The sequence below is a fragment of the Notolepis coatsorum genome, assembly GCF_963971535.1.
Source record: "Notolepis coatsorum genome assembly, chromosome: 2".
Taxonomy (NCBI): domain Eukaryota; kingdom Metazoa; phylum Chordata; class Actinopteri; order Aulopiformes; family Paralepididae; genus Notolepis; species Notolepis coatsorum.
The window spans coordinates 15,786,072-15,809,680 of record NC_140166.1 but is presented as its reverse complement, the minus strand read 5'-3'; the positions used below and the strand labels follow the sequence as shown (position 1 = coordinate 15,809,680).

At 42.0% G+C, this 23,609-nt stretch overlaps 1 protein-coding gene across 3 annotated transcripts in view; it reads left to right on the top strand.

The window, feature by feature from the left end:
* The window catches only part of tsc1a (TSC complex subunit 1a), a 155,655-nt gene that overhangs the window by 95,101 nt on the left and 36,945 nt on the right, over positions 1-23,609 (top strand). For all 3 annotated transcript variants that reach the window (XM_084307339.1, XM_084307340.1, XM_084307338.1), the window contains exons 19-21: positions 3,537-3,719; positions 9,365-9,475; positions 9,629-9,751. In XM_084307339.1, coding sequence (XP_084163465.1) covers positions 3,537-3,719; positions 9,365-9,475; positions 9,629-9,751 — 417 coding nt within the window. The remainder of the gene's footprint in view (positions 1-3,536; positions 3,720-9,364; positions 9,476-9,628; positions 9,752-23,609) is intronic.

The window sequence follows — 23,609 nt, the reverse complement described above, 5'->3', positions numbered from 1 at the left end:
AATAGAATAAAATGAAATAGAATAAAAGATACAGTAAATAAATACAGTAAAAATATACTGAAGTCTACAGTAGGTGTAATATTGCACAGTGCTGTTTAAAAAGTAAGAGTCCAGGAAGATGGTAACTGTCACTCTGTGCTCAGTGAGGCACAGAGTCCAGGAAGATGGTAACTGTCACTCTGTGCTCAGTGAGGCACAGTGATGCATTGTATAGTCTGATGGCTGTCGGAATGAAGGACTTCCTGTGCCGTTCAGTGCTGCATTTAGGTAGTGTGAGCCTATAACATGCTCCTCCTGTCAGCCAAGTCTGTGTATAGTGGGTGGGAGGGGTTTTCCCTGATGGCCTGGAGCTTAGCAAGGTTCCTCCTCTCCGCCATCCTCGCTAGAGTACAACTCCACCCCAACCACGCTACTGGCCTTCCTGACCATCTTATCCAGCCTGTTTGTGTCCCCTGCTCTCAGTCCGCTGCCCCAGCAGGTCTGTTATATATATCCGTTCAGTCTGTTTTTGTATAAGTGAATGTTCTTAAGATGGAGAGAAATTAGATTTTTCAATTGCCTCTCTGCTGTTTAGTTCAGCACCGTGAGCAGCGCCAAGCAAGCCACAGTGCCGTTGTCCCAGCTGAAACGTATAAAAGGGAACCTGTGTTGAAAAACCATTGTGACTACACACCAACGATAGAGATCAAAGAAAAATACAAAATCAAATGGGACATGGACAGGATCAAGTACCTAGGGGTGAACATCACAAGAGGGGTGGAGGGGTTATACGATGCAAACTATACACAGATAAATCAGAAAATCAAGAGAGATCTAGAAAGATGGACGGTGATGCCCCTAGATTTCAGTTCAAGGATCGAAATCATTAAGATGAACATATTACCAAGGTTACTATACCTATTTCAATCCCTACCTATATTAATACCACAAAAACAATTTAGGGAATGGGATAGACGGATATCAAGATTCATTTGGGGGGGGAAAAGGCCAAGGATCAGATATGTGACTCTACAATTACCAAAGGAGAAAGGAGAGATGGCAGTACCCAGTTTAGAAAGCTGTTACTATGCAGCACAGCTTAGAACAGTAGCATGCTGGTGCAATGTGAACTATGAGGCCAAATGGAAAGATATAGAAACCAAAAGAGAGGGATTCAAAGTGCAGGCACTGATAGGAGATAGGGAGCTGTTCAGAAGACAGGAACAACTACTAGATCCAATTACCAGATTCACTATAAACATATGGAACACAATAGTAAAGAAATACAAGCTAGAAAAAGAATCTAAGATACTGAGATGGATAGCACACGACAACAAATTCAGACCAGGGATAGAAGATCATGGGTTCAAGAGGTGGGAACGGGGGGGTATAACAGCAATGTGCACGATGACAGAAGGAGGGGAGATGCAGACTCTACAAAAATTGAAAGAAAGATACGGACTAGAGAATAGGGACCACTTTAGATATTTACAGATTAGGGACTACTATAACAAGGAAATAAAGCAAGATAGAGACAAAGAACAGAATGGGGTAATTAAGATAATGGTAAAGTCATACGAAGGACGGAAGGGGAGCGTGATATCAGCACTATATCAGGCAATAATGGACAGTAAGGGAAATACAACATTGTATGTGAAAGAAAAGTTGGAAATAGAGATAACAGAGGAGGAATGGTATGACACATGTAAGACACAACAAACAACCACAGGATCAAGGATATGGAGGGAGTTTGGGTGGAAAAATATAATTAGATACTTTATAACACCAGAAATACAGGGCAATTACACACCAGCAAAGAAAACATGTTGGAGGGAGTGTGGACAGGATACACACATATTCTGGGGATGTCAGAAGATAAGGCACTACTGGGAAGAGATGGGAGGGATAATAAATGAAATAATAGGATACGAAATACCCCAGGGAGGCCAAGTGTTGTATTTGGGGAATCTGTCACAGGAAGGAATCCAAGGGGAAGACAAATATTTGATTAAGATATTGATAGTGGCAGCCAAGAAAGCTTTAACTAAACTGTGGTACAAGGTAGAAGTGCCGACAAAGGATCAATGGATAGAGTTGGTAGAGGGGATACAGGAAATGGAGAGAATCACACATCTGCTGAGGCTGCAAGAAGAAAAGTTTGAATGGAAATGGGGGAAATGGGAAGAATACAGGAGGGGAAGTAACGACATCACAGAGGTTTGAAAAGGATACAAGGAAATGAATAAAAATGTAAATAAATAATGCAAATGTAGAATGGACCGAAGGACCCATGTCACACTTTTTCTTTACTAATTTTTTGTCTATTTGTTTTAATTTATGTACTGTGTATGGTCTATGAATGTTGTCTATGTATGTTGTTGAAAAAATGAAAATAAAAATTTAAGTTTATAAAAAAAAAACATTGTGCCCCCCCGAGAACATTTTATGCCCCCCCCACTAATTTGTTTCTGCAGCCTGGTCTGCTACAGCACTACGGCCCTAGAGGAACACAACAACTCTATGGTAACATAATATACTACAGCACTACGGCCCTAGAGCAGCGGTTCCCAAACTTTTTTGGCCGTGCACCCCCTGTCACTTCCCGACCTAGCTGACGCACCCCCCAATGGGTTTCTGTTAGAATTTTTTTTTTGCTGGTCTCCGTGCACAGATGAAGCACACCTGTGTCAGACACGCCCGAGACATTATTGTTTATTATTATTATTAAAACGTACGTTTTTTATTAAAACGTTTCTTGAATTTCATGATTTACACAGTGAAAATCCCCATTTGAAATAATGTATATTAGTTATATTTATTAGGCATACAAAAAAATATTGTTTGGTTCCTGTTGGTTGTCAGTTAAGGCCATGAGTAGGTAGGGAATTTATTTGATTACATTTTTAATTTTATCTCTTCCCACGGCGACTATGGATAGGGAATTTCTTTATTTAATTAAAATGTTCATGACAACATGGATGCATGTACTCTGCCAGCATGTTTAATATCCATAATACTAAAGGTTTGACTAAGATTTTTATGAAATTTTATTGTAAATTTATTTTTATTTTTTTTACCACCATTAGCCTTTTCATGTCATGCACCACCTAGAGGGCGCTCGCGCACCACAGTTTGGGAACCACTGCCCTAGAGGAACACAACAACTCTATGGTAATGTGTGTGTGTGTGTGTGTGTGTGTGTGTGTGTGTGTGTGTGTGTGTGTGTGTGTGTGTGTGTGTGTGTGTGTGTGTGTGTGTGTGTGTGTGTGTGTGTGTGTGTGTGTGTGTGTGTGTGTGTGTGTGTGTGTGTGTGTGTGTGTGTGTGTGTGTGTGTGTGTGTGTGTGTGTGTGTGTGTGTGTGTGTGTGTGTGTGTGTGTGTGTGTGTGTGTGTGTGTGTGTGTGTGTGTGTGTGTGTGTGTGTGTGTGTGTGTGTGTGTGTGTGTGTGTGTGTGTGTGTGTGTGTGTGTGTGTGTGTGTGTGTGTGTGTGTGTGTGTGTGTGTGTGTGTGTGTGTGTGTGTGTGTGTGTGTGTGTGTGTGTGTGTGTGTGTGTTGCAGAAGGCCCAGCTGATGGTGCAGGATGTAGAGATCCAGTCCTTGAGAGCCAGCCTGACAGAGGAGCAGCGGCGGTACACACACCTCAAACACGACACGCACACAGAGACCTCCCGCCTGCACACACAGATCCAGGATCTGCAGCAGCAACATCAAGAGTACTACACTAAGGCACAGAAACTACAGGTAAATACATAGTACTACACTAAGTCACAGAAACTACAGGTAAATACATAGTACTACACTAAGTCACAGAAACTACAGGTAAATACATAGTACTACACTAAGGCACAGAAACTACAGGTAAATACATAGTACTACACTAAGGCACAGAAACTACAGGTAAATACATAGTACTACACTAAGGCACAGAAACTACAGGTAAATACATAGTACTACACTAAGGCACAGAAACTACAGGTAAATACATAGTACTACACTAAGGCACAGAAACTACAGGTAAATACATAGTAGGCTACTACACCAAGGTCCATTCTGATTGACAAGCTAAAAGCAATTGGTTTTGATAGTTTATCAGTGAGCTGGATACAATCCTACCTGGAGGGGAGAGAACAGAGGGTGGAGGTAAACGGTACCCTATCCCCCCCCCCCTCACAGTGAACTGTGGTGTTCCACAAGGAAGCATACTAGGACCGCTACTGTTCCTAATTTATGCAAATGACATGTCGTCAGCTTGTGACTGCAACTTGTTCCTGTTTGCGGACGACTCAGCCCTGCTGGTCTCTGACAAGAACAAGTTACAGGTTGAAAAAACCCTCAGCTCGGAACTAGGCAAAATCTGCATATGGCTCGCCGACAACAAACTATCATTACACATGGGCAAAACAGAGTCCATTCTCTTCGGTTCAAATAACAAACTCAGCAAGACCGACGGCTTCTCAGTTACAGTGGGTGACAATATTGTCACAAGGAAAGATGAAATTACCTACCTGGGTTCCATCCTAGAGGCTAATCTTTCCTGTGACAAAATGGCATCCAATGTAATAAAAAAAAGTCAACCAACGAACTCGATTATTGTACCGGATCTCCTCTCTGGTAAACAAGAATACCCTGAAGACTCTGGCAGGAGCACTCATTCAAGGGTACTACGACTATGCTTGCACCTCATGGTACCAAAGCACCTCAAAGGCACTAAAAACCAAATTACAAACATCACAAAACAAACTAGTCAGACTACTGCTTGACCTGACTCCTAGAACCCACCTCACCCCTGCCCACTTTGCCAACCTAGGATGGCTTGGAGTAGACGACAGAGTACAGCAACTTGCAATGGGCCTGGTCTACAAGATGCACTATGCGACCAAGGTACCCATGTACATGTCAAAATACTTCCCAAGGGTCAGTGAATACCACGATCACAACACCAGAGGGAGCTCCACAAATCATGTAAAACCCAGATTCGGCTCAAACAAGGGACTAAACACGTTTCGCAATTATGCCACATTTACATTTACATTTACATTGAGTCATTTAGCTGACGCTTTTATCCAAAGCGACTTACAAGTTCTGTACGACAAGCCATCAGGAAGAGCACAACTCTATCAGCTGAGTAACAATGTTCATCAAAGTGTTGAGTGCTACAGTGTAGGTTAGTTTATTAGGACAAGTGCATGACAGTATGGTTAGTTAGGGTTAGATTATTTTGTTTTTTTTTAATTCAGATAATGGTTGAAGAAGTGCGTCTTTAGTCGACGGCGAAAGATTGGACGTGTTTCGGCTGTCCTAACTGGGGTGGGTAGTTCATTCCACCATTGTGGGGCAAGGACTGAGAATAGGCGACTTCTCTTTGATGACCCTCCCGGAGCTTGGATAGGAGTAGGTCTGAGGCGGCCAGAATGTGGAACGCCCTACCCAAAGCTGTAAAGGAATGTGAATCACTACCCACTTTCAAAAACACTCTCAAAGAACGCCTACGAGAGACTGCAATTCGAAACTGGCCCCTACAAATGTCCTAACCCAGTTGTACAGTAAAGACCAAGTATGGCTTTGTCAGTATTCCAATGTACAGTGTACAGTGTCCCCCCCCCCCCCCACCTCCAATGTACAGCCCCACCCAACCACCCCCCACCTACCCAACCTCTTCCAATGTACAGTTTCTATGTAAAATGTATATACACTCTTTTTTCTGGATTTTTTTAGTATCACAAACAGTACTGTATTTGCAAATCTGGTATGTCATAAATGTATAGATGTAGCAGTACTGTCTATCTGTATGTCGTGTGTGTCATATGATGAATTGAAAATGGGGGACCCTGATGTAAACAAGACGAAAGTCTTTCTCTGGTCTGCATCCCCTTAACAATTGTATGTATTGAGCTGTACTGTACTGTACCCATTCTGCAATCTGTTAATAAACTTTTCAATCAATCAATCAAGTCCAGACATGACTGGTAAATGCATAGTACTACACCAATGCCCAGCTAACCTAGCTTAGCACAATGAATGGAAGCCTACTGTAGCTTAAACTCGGCAAGAGGTGTTAGTTGACGATGCCTAGGCTAACCAGTACTGTCCGCTTCCATTCATTGTGCTAAGCTAGGCATTGAGCTTTGCTTTCCTATATTGTTGGCATGTTCCTTTTAAAGGGGAACTATTTTACTATTTCTTTCACTATTTGGTCACTTTTACACAATTCCTGTGAGTCTATGGAACACCTCTGTTTTTTTTTTTTTTTAATTCATTGTTTTGTATTTCTAATGAATTACTCAAAAACAGCATTTTTCTACCTCAAGATCTTAAGCCGTTTTGAGCCTGGGCACCTAAACCACGGTGGGGCCTGTCAGCTACACAGCCACATTATTATGCAGCTGAGACATCTTTGACATCACAGATCAGCACATTTTCAGATGACTCAGTTCAGTGAGGGTGAATATTGTGAGAGGAGAATTGGAAGAATGCGCCAATATGAGAATTAGAGCCATAGATCATATTAATATAAGTCCACATAGCTAGGAAACAATGCTAAACACTGAAAAAGGCCATTTATAAGATAGTTCCCCTTTAAGATGTTTTTGTTTTTTCTGTTCTCTATTGTAATAAGATGTGCTGTTCAATTCTAGCATTGTGATGGGTTGTTTCAGAGGGAATTAATGTTGTGATTGGTGGTTTCAGTGTGACTCATTCAAGGGTACTATGACAAGGGTACTACTACTACTATTGTCGCAGCTACCACCTGTACCGTGCCCAAATTCCACCGGCCTGGCCGTGTGGCAATAAAAGAAACTTGAAACTTGAAACCTCATGGTACCAAAGCACTAAAACTAAATTACAAACATCACAAAACAAACTGGTCAGACTACTGCTTGATCTTACTAGTAGAACCCACCTCACCCCTGCCAACTTTGACAACCTAGGATGTCTTAGAGTAGACGACAGAGTACAGCAACTTGCAATGGGCCTGGTCTACAAGATACACTACACCACATGTCAAAATACTTCCCAAAGGTCAGTGAATACCACAACCACAACACCAGAGGGAGCTCCACAAATCATGTTAAACCCAGATTCGGCTCAACAAGGGACTAAACACATTTCACAATTATTTACATTTACATTTAGTCATTTAGCTGACTCTTTTATCCAAAGCGACTTACAAGTTCTGTACGACAAGTCATCAGGAAGGGTACAACTCTATCAGCTGAGTAACAATGTTCATCAAAGTGTTGCGTGTTACAGTGTAGGTTAGTTTATTAGGACAAGTGCATGACAGTAAGGTTATTTTTTAATTTTTTTTATTATTATTTCAGATAATGGTTGAAGAAGTGCGTCTTTAGTCGACGGCGAAAGATTGTACGGGATTCGGCTGTCCTAACTGGGGTGGGTAGTTCATTCCACCATTGTGGGGCAAGGACTGAGAATAGGCGGCTTCTCTTTGATGACCCTCCCGGAGCTTGGATAGGTCTGAGGCGGCCAGAAGATGCAGAGCGTATGGGGTCTTGAGGGTGTGTAGTTAGAGACCATTGACCGGAGGTAGGCGAGAGCGGTTCCCTTTGCCGCACGGTATGCTAGGTCGAGGGCCTTGAAGCGGATACGTGCAGCAATGGGGAGCCAGTGCAGGTCCCTAAGAAGTGGGGTGACATGGGCCGACTTCGGTAGGTTTGAGAGCAGGCGGGCCACCTTATGTTGTGGCATAATTGTATTTATCAATTATGCCACAACAATGTGGAACGCCCTCAGGCATTAAAGCGTTCCGTCTTGAGACGGATTTCCGTCAATTTGATTATATTTATATAATATCTTGATTTATATATAATTAAAAAAAATTACTTTTGTTATTTTTTTTTATATAAAGTTTGCCAATAGGGATGTATCAGTACTATTGGCAGTCATAATAGTAATCCAGTCTATTTATTTATAAAAAAAAAAAAATTAAAAAAAAAACTAGTTCAACACAGGTAACCACTTTTGCTTAATTTCTTTGATGGCTCAAATGTATGCTCTAGTGTCTAGTCGATTTTGTGTTTTGAGCACAAAGTTCAACTTCATCATAGATCTAGCCTCTTAATTTTGCTCTCAAGAGGGGCAGAGGTTCACCCACCACCACAGTCTCACTAAATCCTGTGGGAAACACTGAGGATTCAAATTTTTTTACGGCTGTGGGTAGGGCGTTCCACATTGTTGTGGCATAATTGCGAAACGTGTTTAGTCCCTTGTTTGTATGATAACAAGCCTTTTTGTTCATGGTTCAAAGTATTATGTTTCTTCTTGACTTTAAATAAGACGTGTCAAGTCAAGAGTTTTATTTGTCACGGCATACAAGTATACAATGAAATGCGGGTGGTCTTGCCCGCAACGATGTGCAATACAGTAGTAATAACATAATAGAATCCAATAGAACAACATTGTGCAATAAACATGTAACATACTGTAGTAGGGCATATCGGTATATGTACATAAGTTATGTCCGGCCCATGGGGACATTAACGTGTGTTGTCGGGCCTTACAAATAAATTTGATTTGATTTGATTAATGGCAAAAGGGTGCTAGCTCGCCATCAATCAGAAGCTAGCCACAACACTTGCGTTCACGCTCTCCAGAACACAGCCTCCCTGCCTGGCACAACAACCACAACAGTAGAGTCTATAGTCACAGTCAGGACAGTAGGCTCTACAAGTAGACTCCCTTAAAACGCTAACGCTATTAGAAAAAAAAAATACAGTGGTGGTTCAAATAAGAATATGACTTGGCCTGAAAAAAAGTTCAGTTGCTTTAATCCCTGCGCCCTACCCACAGCCGTAAAGGAATGTGAATCACTACCCACCTTCAAAACCTCTCTAAAAGAGCACCTACGGGAGGCTGCAATTCTAAACTGGCCCCTGTAAATGTCCAAACCCAACCCCCTCCAATGTACAGTTTCCCCCCCCACCCCGCCTACCCAACCCCCCCCCCCCCCCCACCCAACCACCTCCAATGTACATTCCCCCCCCACTGCCCCACCTACCCAATCCCCGCCCCACCCCACCTACCCTACCTCTTCCAATGTACAGTTTCTTCCCCCTCAAATGTATATACTCTCTTTTTAGACTTTTTGTACTCACAAAACAGTACTGTATATTTGTAGATCTGGTATGTCATAAATGTCTAGATGTAACAGTACTGTCTATCTGTATGTCATGTATGTCATATATGTTACGAGATGAATTGAAAATGCGGGACCCTGATGTAAACAAGACGAAAGTCTTTCTCTGGTCTGCATCCCCTTAACAATTGTGTGTATTGAGCTGTACTGTATTGTACCCATTCTGCAATCTGTTAATAAAATGTTCAATCAATCAATCAATCAAACCCAACATTGTGATTGGTTGTTCCAGGGTGAGCTACAGGAGTGTCAAAGTGGGTTGGGTCATCTGGAGGCGGAGCTTCAGAAGGCCAATAATGAAGCTTATAATGCTGAACACCAGCTCACACAGCTGTCAGTCAAGGTAAGGAGGCCACCCATTGGTCTTGTGTGTATATATATATATATATATATATATATATATATATATATATATATATATATATATATACGCACGCACATGTATGATTGTCACAAATGTGTTTATTACAGAGAACATTGTGTGTGTGTTACCTAGCTCTCCAGCAGTGAGGACCTGCAGCAGCATATGCACCTGCTGAATAAACAGTTGTTACTGCTGGGAGAGACCAACAGGCTGCTAATAGAAGAGTTGGAGAGAGGAGGCCTCTACCACAGCAAGGTAAACATAGTATTACAGCATGGGGCATACAGTATATTACCACAGCAAGGTAAACATAGTATTACAGCATGGGGCATACAGTATATTACCACAGCAAGGTAAACATAGTATTACAGCATGGGGCATACAGTATATTACCACAGCAAGGTAAACATAGTATTACAGCATGGGGCATACAGTATATTACCACAGCAAGGTAAACATAGTATTACAGCATGGGGCATACAGTATATTACCACAGCAAGGTAAACATAGTATTACAGCATGGGGCATACAGTATATTACCACAGCAAGGTAAACATAGTATTACAGCATGGGGCATACAGTATATTACCACAGCAAGGTAAACATAGTATTACAGCATGGGGCATACAGTATATTACCACAGCAAGGTAAACATAGTATTACAGCATGGGAAATATATTACCACAGCAAGGTAAACATAGTATTACACCATGGTAAATATATTACCACAGCAAGGTAAACATACTCATACTGTAGTGTTACAGCATGGGAAATATATAACCACAGCAAGGTAAACATACACTGAAGGTAAACAATACAGTGCATATGATATATATGACTTTGAACAATACATTGATCCGGACAATAATATATTCAATGACATAGAACAAAATTGCATCTATTATACTGAGGAACAACTAAACATAAAACCACCTGGAAATGATATATCAATGATACACTTCAACAGTAGAAGTATGTATACTAATTACGGGAAAATCAGGGATTATCTAAAGAAACATAAAAAACCCTTCAACATTGTTGCTCTTTCTGAGACATGGTTTGACCCTGACAGGGGCATCAACTTTCCTCTTCAAGGATATGAGTTAAATTATAGGAGCAGGGGAAAGAAAATAGGGGGAGGAGTTGCCCTGTACGTGAACAACAACCTCAAATATAAGGTGGTAGAAAATATGTCTATTGTTATTGATAATGTGCTAGAATGTATTACTGTTGAGATATGTAGAGAAAAACATAAAAATATAATTGGCAGCTGCATTTACAGAGCTCCTGGGACTGATATTGACATATTCACAAAAACAATGGAAAATTTGTTCTCCAAATCCCAACAGAAAGTAATTTGTTTGTGGCGACTAATTTAAATGTATTCAATCCATACAAGCATAAATCTATAGATACATTTAGCAACTCTAATTGATAACATATATACAATTGAATTTGGAAATAACATAGAGAGGGGGGTATTATTAGTGACAGATATTGCAGATCATCTGCCAATATTTGCAATATATAAGTGTGAATATGAGAATAAAAAGATAGCAGCTATACCTAGATACAAACGACTAATAACAGAGGAGACCACTGCATCCCTAAGGCAGGATCTGTTGGCTCAAAACTGGAATATATACAATGAAGAGGATACTAATATAGCATATAATAGATTTATTAGTATATTTGGGGAACTACCGGTATATGACAAACTGCCCTATTCAGAGATGAAAAGAAAACTGAGACAAAGAAACCGTGGATTACGCATAAATTAAAAAAAAATCTGTAACAAAAAGAACACACTATACAAGGAATACCTAAGACATAGAACTATAGATACTGAAAGTAAATATAAAAGATATAAAAACAAATGAATTCACATGATTAGAGCTAGTAAAAAAGATTATTATAATAACTTATTAGAAAACCATAAAAAGAATATAAAGGGATTATGGAGCATTTTTAACAGAATTATAAAAAAAAGGATCATTGTCCACAGATTACCCGCAATGCTTCATTGACAACGGCAAAACAATAACCAATCTAAATGAAATAGCTACAGTAATGGTTTCAATGACTTCTTTGTTAATATAGGACCCACACTGGCAAATGAAATTATAACGGCAGATACAGAGGAAAATGTGCCAGCCGATGAGTGGGGTTTCTGTAACCCAAACTCTATGTTCTTGAGAGCTGTGGAGGAACAGGAAGTTATGGAAACTGTTAGCAAATGCAAAAACAAGACATCTACTCACTGTAATGACCTAAGCATGTCACTTGTTAAAAAAAACAATGGATACTGTTACAAAGGATCAGATTAAACCGAATATATATATTTATTGATTGATATATATTGCATAGTATTTGTATATCGTTTGATATCCCTTGTATATTCCTTGTACATATACACGGAATATCCCTTTAGCCTAGTGCAGACCATGGTATTTCATTCTCCTATTGGACAGCGGTCCACAGGCGCCAGGGGCCGTGCCTCCAGAGTCAGGTTCAAAGCCACCGTCAAGACATGTCTGTACATGCCCGGCCTTGCCCAGGAATACGAGACAGAAATGAGGTTGGCACTAGATTGTTCGCCGTGCATATAAATATGGCGCAGGTGAATACAGAAGTAGAGTTACCCAATAAGTTGAAGCCTCACCCACGATACTCCGTGCGGTGAAGTATGGCCTGTTTGGCCCCAAAATAGAGCATTGAGACCGCGTGCGAATTAATAACTGAATTGTCAGAGTTTGGCGCTATACCGTCGAGTGCGACATATTTCTATTAAGTCAGTAATAGTCTATTTGTGTATAGTGTATCGTGCGGCTAAAGTTCTACAGTGACCAGCATCACCAACGCTTCCTCGTATCAGCTAGGCTGGGCTGCTTTCATGGCGCTTTCACCCGAGGAGACCTAGACGAGAACCGTGTGGACATGTACACTGGATTAATCTACCCGACTACATAGCCCTTTGCGGCTGGATTATATTTGTTTTGGTCCTGTGATTTATGGAGCGGAGAATCGCCGACGCCTACACGTGTTGGATTTACCCTGTGAGGAGACCAGTCGAGTCTGCGCCTCAGAGAGCCTGAGGCCGGCTAGCTTTCTTCACTGTGGAGCTACAGTCTACGGAGAACAGCTGTATTCGTCTGTGGATCAAGAGACTATTGCACCGTCTCCTGTACTTGGAGTCTCCTTAGTCATCGTTGACCAGACTCTCTACTACCGACAGATCCTCTACCCCTGCTGGCTTACAACCGGGGGGACCCTTCCAGTATCTCCCGCTATATATTACTAGTGTACCATAGATATAATTCCCTAAGATTCAGGTTGTATAATTACCTCCTGCGTAACCAGAGAATGGACATTCATTATTGATTTGCCTACGCACATTCCTTTGCCTTATAAGCGCATCCAAAGTAAAATACAGAGAAGTATATTATGTACCTTTTGCTGCAATAAATACTTGATTACACCTTTGTGTGGAACCGATTCATTGTGGGAAGTGTTCATCATATTTATATATCATGTACTGTATGGCCAGTAATTAAAGTACATAAAGCGGTAGTGGTTTAATGATACCATACTTATCAATACAGTCAGGGAATTGTACCCCTCAGTTACAGATACCATAGTAAAACCGTTTACCTTCATATGCAATTTGTCATTCAGGAATGGTGTATTCCCAAATAAAATGAAAAAGGCAAAGGTCACCCCAGTCTATAAAGCAGGCAATAAACACAAACTACAGACCAATTTCCGTGCTCTCACAGTTTGTGACAGGTTGGATCACTTTATAGAAAATAATAACTTACTAACTGAGAACCAATACGGTTTTAGAGCCAACAGATCGCCCTCAATGGCATTGATTGAATTAACTGAAGAAATAATAACAAACATAGATACAAAGTTGTACACAGTTGGAGTCTTTGTAGACTTAAAGAAGGCCTTTGACACAATTCATCACAAAATCCTTATAAGGAAAATGGTTAAATATGGCTTCAGAGGGTTGTGTCAGATTGGCTTGAAAGCTACATAAAAAACAGAACAAATTGTACAACTTGGAGATTGCAAATCTAGATGTATGAAAATAATGTGTGGAGTCCCTCAAGGCTCGGTTCTGGGACCCAAACTGTTTAATTTATATGTATTGAAGTGTGTCAAATGTATTGAAGTGTGTACTATTTGCTGATGACACTAACATGTTCTGTACAGGGGAGGACATCCAGCAGCTTATGACGGTCTTAACAATAGAAATGAATAAATACAAACTCTGGTTTGATATAAATAAATTATCTTTAAATCTAAATAAAACTAAATGTATGGTGTTTGTAAACGGCCAGATAAAAACAGACATTCAGTTGATAATAGATAATAATAGAATAGAAAGAGTATATGAAAATAAATTCCTGGGAGTGATTTTAGACCATAAACTCTGCTGGAAACCCCATATAGAATATGTGAGTGCTAAGATGGCAAAGAGCATCTCAATTATTCGTAAGGTGAGACATGTACTCAATCCCAACTCATTGCACACTCTGTACTGTGCAATGATCTTGCCTTACCTGCATTAATGCAGAAGAGTTATGGGGTAACACATACAAAACAACCATAAATACATTGACTATCCTACAAAAAAGAGCAATAAGAGTAATAAACACTGCAGGATATCGGGACCACACACACACTGTTTCTACAATCACACATTTTGAAGTTCATTGATATGGTAAACTTTAAAACTCTGCAAGTTATGTACAAAGCAAGAAATAATCAATTACCATTAAATGTAAGAAGCACATTTCTGGATAAAGAGGGGGGATACAACCTCAGAGGACCATTGAATTTCAAAAAAAAATTGATGAAAACCAACCTGAAAATAATGTGTATCCTCTTACGGAGCCACCATGTGGAATGGGCTACAGGATGAACTAAAATATTGTGAAAACATAAATCAATTAAAATCTCTTTTTGATAGGTACAGAAGGGAAGAAGAGCTTTAACACTTTCAGTGTCAGGCCGTGTTTTCCTTTTTACCCCGTTGATGCCACGGTCCACGGCCCATGTAACGTTAATATTGCCTAATCTATGTTTTAAATTATGCTATGTGTCTAATCTGCCCATCGCTTATCAAAGAATCATTTTCCAGTCAACATTGGCAAAGCAGATTGTGTTTTTATCGCTTCATTTCCTTTTTATAGCATTTTGAAAACCACTGTTTCGAAGAAAAAACAACACATCCCATGATAATCGCCTTTTACTGGAATATTCCAGAACGTTATCATTTGTCGGTCTATTTATGAATCATTTTCAAATAAACGCTAGATGGTCGATAGTATATGTGTGCGCACGCACGCTCGTGCCGTGCGCTGATAATCGCTGCTATTATTTCCTCATGGCTTTTACAGTGAAACAGCCATATCACATATAGTGGAAATGCTTATATCTCCATGAAAACGAGTCTGATTATCCTAACACTGATAACATAGATTCCTTACCTGACATCAGATGGTATCCAAATGGTATATTCCAATTCCTGATCACCATTCGAAAAAATCGATAAGTATATTGATCCAACGTGTGTACAGTATAACCCATGATCGCCGCGGCTCAGATGCTCCAGAATGAACTCTGGTAACTCCGGCTGCATCAGTGGACTGGAAAATGTGGACTGGAATATTTTTTTTCCCCATCCATTTTCATTGAGTCCATTCCAAAAGGGTGATTTACCATCTGGGAGACGATAGGGGGCGCTTTTTTCACATCTGATCGCCGGCGGCCCCTGGATCTCCAACTGTAGGCTCGCGCGATGCAATATGATTTCAGATCGCTAATAAAAAAAATAAAAAACGTAAACCCGAGATTAGCCGTGAGTGGCGCTCAAAGTGTTAATGGCATATTAAAAAGTATTAATGTGTACTATATGTGTGCACTGAAATGTGTACTATATGTATCTACTATGTATGTATGTAAATGAAAAAAAGATAAATTAAACTTAAGTCTTCAGGGGTAGGGCCCGACGAGCCTAGTGCTTCTTCCTAGCCCTTTTCGGACAATTGGACAATGCTGCAATAGCAGCTGGTAAAACTTTGGTGATTTATGGAATGACCGTTATGTGTCCAAAGCCCGAAATAAAAAATAACTGAACTGAACTGAACATAGTATTACAGCATGGGACATACCGGTATATTACCACAGCAACGTAAACATAGTATTACAGCATGGGAAATATATTACCACAGCAAGGTAAACATAGTAGTTCTCAAGTTTCTTTATTAGTTGTCATACAGAAATACAGAATACTTTGTATGAAATGCTTCTTTCTGTTTTGCTCCCGAGAGTGTGCTAGATAAAATAAAAAGATAGTATAATATAAGTATAAAATAGAGTCAAGTACGTAAACAAGTGTGAACAAAACAAAATGTTTCAATATATACACATATATATATATATACAATGCAGAGTAGAGAAGGTAACTGAGTTACAACAATATACAATAGCTTAGCTTGTGGTGCCACTTTGTGGTGGTGAGGTGCAATGAGGTATGAGATGATGATCAAATCTCTTACCAATAATATAAAGTGTCTAAAGTGAGTAAAGTGGGTGCTACAGTGAGTTGTTTATTTAAAGTGAGTGTGGATGTGTGTGCTGTGGGTATATTTGATGGTTTGTTACATAGTGTTATTGTTCATTGAGCATCCTGATGGCCTGGGGATAGAAGCTCCTTCTGAGTCTCTCTGTGCTTGCCATGAGACTCCGGTATCACTTGCCTGACAGCAGCAGTTCAAAGAGGCAGTTGTTTGGGTGGCTGGGGTCTTGATTATTCTCTTAGCCTTACCCATGCAGCGCTTGTTGTAAATGTCTTGGAGAGTGGGAAGCCCCCCTCCGATTGTGCGTTCGGCTGAAGGCCACTCTCTGTAGTCTGCTATGGTCTTGTGCAGTGCTATTCCCAAACCAGGAGGTGATATTGCCAGTCAGGATGCTCTCTATTGTGCATGAGTAGAAGTTCTTAAGGATCTTCTGACTCACTTGGAACTTCCTTAGGCGCCTAAGGAAGTAGAGGCGTTGCCGTGCCTTCTTGATAATATAACACTGTCAATGTGTGTGGTCCATGTCAAGTCCTTGGATATGTGGACTCCGAGGTACTTAAAACTGTTCACTCTCTCAACTGGTGCCCCGTCGATGCTGAGGGGGCTGTAGTCCCTGACCCCCAACCTCCTAAAGTCCACAATCATCTCTTTTGTTTTGCTCATCACATACATTAAAAAAAACACCCAAAAACACCAGTTTCCTTCATTCCCCCCTTTGATTCTTAATCAACCTTCAGAATCATAAATCATTATCTGGTTTTTCAATTAATTATACCCAAAAATAGACTCATAACAATTAGGGCCCCTCCGTCTGCTCCCAACAATTCTATCCTGTTGCCTTATTGTTTCCCATTACACGCATCACACCTAAACCAGAAAGGCTAAACAACGGTCAGGGAGGAGAGAGAGAGAGAGAGAGAGACAGAGAGACACAGAGTTGCAACTTTTCAGACAACACACCTAAACCCTTTGGCCCCCTTACTTAGTTACACCCCACGTCAAATCAGAGCGCTCCCTTCCCTCTCTTACAGTACACCCCCCATCTTGGGCCGGTCTTGTCTTCTAGGGCAAGGGCTCCTTCAGCGACTGCTCCTTTCCTGAGCTGGTCCCCGTTCCAGGGTGCGGTCCCCTAGGCAAAAATGTCTCCTCTGGTCTGCTACAGCCTCGGTGCTCTGGCTGTCCTCTCCACAACTGCTCCCCCTACCGCCGCCGTCTCCTCCCTCTTGTTGTAGATGATCTGTGTACCAGGCTGCGGTGCCTGGCCCCTGCTGCTTCCTCCTCCTTCAGTCTGTCTCCTGGTCGTCTCCACCGCTGTCGGTGTCTCCCCCCGCTGAAAGCAGAAACACAACACCAGCAGTCGTCTGTACACTTGACTTCCCTTGTTTTTCTATTAGTCTACCACCTTCTCCACACCCATATCTGTCCCCGTTTGTCGTCTTCCGTCGTGACACCAGCAGCTAACCGATACCCACTTCGCGCAACTCTATCTCATCGTCCCAGGTTGGCCCTTGGCGCGCACCAGATCTTCTGGTGATGTGTCGTCTGAAGACTCTGCCTATTTATTAGGTGTGAGAAAGCCCCACCGGAATTCAAACTCCCTCTTTATTCCATAATTAACCCATTCAATTAACTGCACCTCTACTCTCTGTGCAATTCTTATTTAACCCATTATATAATTAAACTCTATTTAATTAACCTGTATATCTATTATTATTATAATAATCCACCCTCTCCCACTCCCCCACTCCGCCACTAGGTGGTAGTAGAGACCTATGGAATCACTCTGTCATCCTCCTGATAAACTCCCCTTCACTACCCCCCCCCCCTCCACTAGAGGGTAGTAGAGACCTATCTTCAAACATTTGCCTGCATTATCCCACTGTCCCCCCTAGATGGTGGCAAAACTCAGTCTAGAGTATTTTAGTTGACGTGTCACTCTCCGACTCTAATCCTTATCTCCTCATGGCTCTGTGCAGCCATCTTGTCTCATCCTCCTCGTGGCCCTTTGCGGCCATCTTGTCTCTGTGCCTAATGGCTACTCTCTCAAACAAACGGCCGCTGCCCTTCCTTCCAAGGCCTAAAAACACAGCTGTCTTTCTCTCTTTCCTATCCATATCAGGGGACTCTTCTCCCGGACTAAACTCTTGCTTATCGGACATAATACACACTTTAAGGTAAACCCCCGATCGACTTTCCTCCCGTCATGACAAATTCCGGCCGTCTTGAGACCACAGCGACCAGTTTAAGGTGGGCCGTCTCAGGCGACAGTCTTGTCATAACAATCCCGCCATAACAATTTTTCAGTCTGGTTCAGCATCCCCCCCCCCTCCCCCTCTCCTCATCTCGCATTTACCCTCCTTAAACCCCGGCCCGTTTGTTTTTCATTCTCTGTAGATAACACCCTCGATTTTCAAAACACCATGGCTCTCTGCTCATATTATTACAGCTGGCCTTTCTGTCGCTACTTATTTACGAATGCACTATCTGTTCGTTTTATTTGGCTTAAAAGATCAAAACAACCGTGTGTGCACAGTGAACTCTCATCTTTCTCCTGAGCGCTGTTTCTCCTACAGCGCTGGTTCGCCTCATGACCGCTCGACTCGCCGCTCTCTCCCAGGGCTGGCCGGCCTTGCTCGATCATGATTCTCCCACACACGATGACTGTTGTTCACTGTCGCCCCATTATTGAAAAAGTCTTTTTCCGTTGTTCTCATCTCTTGCAAATCCGGGTCACGGCACCAACTGTTAGATTCTGATCAATCGGCCACTATCACGTCTTCTTGTGTTATCTTCTCTCCATCCAATCCCTCTGCGTTGTGTACTTTTAATGATCCCGACGTCTCATATACTGGCTGTACAATCCTTATCTCTCCCCGTTAGTGCAAACCGCCACCATAATGTTTCACCACCTTCGTAAGAATTCGACACCTTGACAGCATACCTTTCTTGAAAGAGCGTTGTTTATTGATATAAACAGAAGCCTCAGCCCAGATGTTATCAGATTGTATTTTCATTGCTATCGTCTCTGCTGTTATTCAGTCCAATGGTGGCTGAGGCCTTGTCTAGCCAGAACCCTTCTCCCGTTAGCCGAAGCTAATGATGATGTGTCATTCCCCCCCCCCCCCACCGGCGAGGGTGAGAGGGATGAGAGTCTCTGATGGTTTCTTCCCTCTTAGTCTCAGTCAGATTGTAGTCTGCCCTTAGCCGCTCTTGGTCTGCCCTTACCCGGAACTACTGCTCGATTTATATGATCTTCGTCATAGCAACGACGGCCCGCCCCTCTCCTGGTTGTCAGGTGCTGCTGCCATGACAACCGCGTTTAACCTTTAGACACACATTCTAAACGTTTCATTACTGTTTCATTAAGGATGTCACCCCTCTCCCTCGCTCTGTGCCGTGTATCAGCTTGTTGATGTACTGGGGAATTCAAAACATTCTGCTCTGCTCAGTGTGGTGCTCACACTAATACCCTGCTCGCTCTGACCCACCGTCTCCTGCTTCCACCACCGTCAGCCTGCACATTTTGACCTCCCTGACCCGGCCCCCTTTAGATGCTCTCATCTCCCCCAATCTATACATCACATACATTGAAAAACACCCAAAAACACCCGTTTCCTTCACTAGCGTTGGCTAACTAGCTATTGTTCCGTGAGTTAACGTTAGTACCTAGCTAACGTTACTGTTTAAACAAAAATGTTAATAAATGGGAGCTTCCTCAAACAGCCATCTCTTTCCCGACAATCCCCAATGTGCACTAACCCTTACATATGGTAATTAAACATTAAAACACCTGCGCCTTATAGTCCAGTGCGGCTTATATATGTACACATCATTCAATTTAGCTGCTGCGGCTTATATTCAGGCGCGCCTTATAGTCCGAAAATTACGGTAGTTCCCCTGCCTCTTGTCCAGGTGTGATGCTGCTGTGTGCAGCACATGGGCTATGGTGTCCTCCGTGGACCTGTTGGGGTGATATGCAAATTGCAGGGGGTCCAGGTTGATGGGGAGGGAGGAACAGATGTAGCCCTTCACTAGCTTCTCGAAGCACTCGGTATTACAGCATGGTAAATATATTACCACAGCAACGTAAACATAGTATTACACCATGGGAAATATATTACCACAGCAAGGTAAACATAGTATTACAGCATGTAAAATATATTACCACAGCAAGGTAAACATAGTATTACACCATGGTAAATATATTACCACAGCAAGGTAAACATAGTATTACAGCATGGGAAATATATTACCACAGCAAGGTAAACATAGTATTACAGCATGGGAAATATATTGCCACAGCAAGGTAAATATAGTGTTACAGCCCTTGGATCCAAACGACAGTCTCGAAGGATGCATAAGACGTTCTTTATTTAATTTTAATCCGTGACGTCATCTTAGCAACGTGAAACTGCATTGGAAACGTACATAAACAGACAAACAAACATTTCACATAATGGTTTCCACAATACAGTACAAACACTAATTAAATAACATTGGTATCCAACTACAAGGATTACATTACTACACAGACATAAAATCATTCATTCACAAATTTCACTTTACAAAGTTACAACCATAATCAATAAACAACAAAGCCTTGCTGCACTCTCTTCTGTTTAAAAACACGGTCAACACATGGGGATACAAAAGGATAAAAGTCGCACAGAAATACAAAGCGATACAAAAGACGCATCAAACTTTCCTGCTGCCAACTACACTACTCAAAGAAATAAAGGGAACACATAATCATTACAATGTAACTCGAAGTCAATCACACTTCTGGGATACCTGTCCAGTTAGGGCTTGTGTCCATAGCGGACGTTTTATGAGTTGTCCGCTCCTTCCTGTCATTAATTTCTATGCTGGAGACTCATTTCCCAGCCCCGCGCCTCGCGTTTATGAGCTCTTGGCGGCAGCGTTTTTGGGCAGAGTGCTCTCCGCGCATAAAGTTGAAACTAGTTAAACTTTTGGAAATCATCAAGGAAATTTGGCTCATCAAGGTAATCAACATCGAGGAAGGGGCGGAGCCGCGGCAGTCGCGAGACCCAGGAAAACGCTCTGAGCTATTTTTTTTTTCTTTTTTTCAAAGCGGTCCGCCTTGAAAAAAACGTCCGCTATGGACACAAGCCCTTAGGAAGCAACACTGATTGTGAATCAATTTCACCTGCTGTTGTGCAAATGGAACAGACAACAGGTGGAAATTAGAGGCAATTTGCAAGACAACCCCTATAAAGGAATGGTTCTGCAGGTGGTGGCCACAGACCATCTCCCTGTCCTCATCCTTTCTGGCAGATTTTTGGTTACTTTTGCATTTTGCCAGAGCCCTCACCACTAGAGGTAGCATGAGGCGGTGTCTGCAACCCACAGAAGTTGCTCTGGTAGTGCAGCTCATCTGGAATGGCACATGAATATGCGCTGTGGCAAGAAGGTTTGCTGTGTCTCCCAGCACAGTGTCAAGAGCATGGAGGAGATACCAGGAGACAGGCCAGTACACCAGGCGACGTGGAGGGGGCCGTAGGAGGACAACAACCCAGCAGCAGGACCACTATCTGGACCTTTGTGCAAGGAGGAACAGGAGGAGCACTGCCAGAGCCCTACAAAGCGACCTCCAGCAGGCCACAATGTGCATGTTTCTGCTCAAACTATGAGAAGCAGACTCAATGAGGGCCCGATGTCCACAAGTGGGGCCTGTGCTCACAGCCCAACAACGTGCAGCCCGATTGGCATTTGCCAGAGAACACCAGGATAGGCAGATTAGCCATTGGCTCCCTGTGCGCTTCACGGATGAGAGCAGGTTCACACTGGGCACATGTGACAGTCTGGAGACGCTGTGGAGAACGTTCTGCTGCCTGCAACATCCTCCAGCATGACTGGTTTGGCGGTGGGTCATTGATGGTCTGGGGAGGCATATCTTTGGAGGGCCGCACAGACCTCCATGTGCTAGCCAGAGGTACCATGACTGCCATTAGGTACCGGGATGAGATCCTCAGATTATGCTGGTGCAGTTGGCCCTGGGTTCCTTATGCATGACAATGCTCGGCCTCATGTGGCTGGAGTGTGTCGGCAGTTCCTGCATGACGAAGGCATTGATGCTATGGACTGGTCTTCCCGTTCCCCAGACCTCAATCCAATCCAGCACCTCTGGGACATCATGTCTCGTTCCATCCACCAACACCACGTTGCACCACAGACCAGGGCCCTCATTTATCAATGGTGCGTACGCACAGATATGTGCGTAACCCGTGCGTACAATCATTTCTAAGCAAAGTGTGGGACTTATTCATTTGAACGTGTGCTTGACTTTGTGCGTATATCTACTCACAGCTCAGAGCATGTGTACCTGGCGCCCAGCAGTAGAATATGAAGTCTACAACGCGGAAATAAGCTTCCGTGCATTAGTTTCAACACTGGCGTGTTCTGTATGACCCGTAATTCATTATAGTTAATTGTAAAATAGCGACAGTAGTGTAATTATAACGGGCTCACGTGCGAACAAGAGGTTGGCCTGCTTGTTTGGCACGGGGGGGCAGACGCAGAACACCCACCTCCAAACGCGATTAAATATTGTTTAAAATAAAAAGCAAAATACTATTTTGTGTCATGTTTCCAAATAAGATTGGTCACAACGAAATGCTTTCTACTTCAATTAGAATAGATTACCTCCGTTGAAACTTCACTGAGACTAACAGTCTATTTGTGAGCTCCCGCACAGACGTGATAATAATAATAATAGCTTCATTTTATATAGCGCCTTTCAAGAGACCCAAGGTCGCTTTACATAGAGGGAGAAAATAACAAAGTAACAAACATAGTGGACGGACACAACATATAAATATGATGATGGAATTCAAGTTCGCGTTTTTATTGATCACATAGGCAGGCTATACATGGCGTAGGCTACATGGCAATGAGATTCATTGTTCTTGTACACTCTTATTATTGTTATAGTATATGCTATTGTCAAGAAGGAAGTACATTATTTTCAATCGTGGCTTTAATTCGTATAGCCGAGAAGCAGTCTCCTATCAGCTTCATTAATCCCGACCAGTGTTAATTTTGGCAGCTATTTTCATTTTAGTTTTAGTCTTAGTCATGTGTCAAGTGCTCCTTTTTCGTTTTCATCATATTTAGTCATCTTCATTTATTTTTCGTTTAGTCAGTTTTAGTCAACTAAATGTCTGAGCATTTTAGTCTTAGTCAGTTTTTGTCTCAATTTTGTCTTTTTTGTTTTAGTCTAGATTTAGTCGACGAAAACGGATGACATTTTTGTCTATTTTTAGTTAATGGAAAAAAACTTCAGAAAGTCAGAAATAGTCAACATGGAAAATTTTCTGATTTAAATTGCGTATTTATTTCTTAACCTAGGGGAATCTGAGTCAGTGGCACAAGTGATACACAGGAAGTATAATGGTGTAGACATGGTCCAATGTATTGTTGCTCCTACAGTATATGTTGGTGTAGACATGGTCCAATGTATTGTTGCTCCTACAGTATATGTTGGTGTAGACATGGTCCAATGT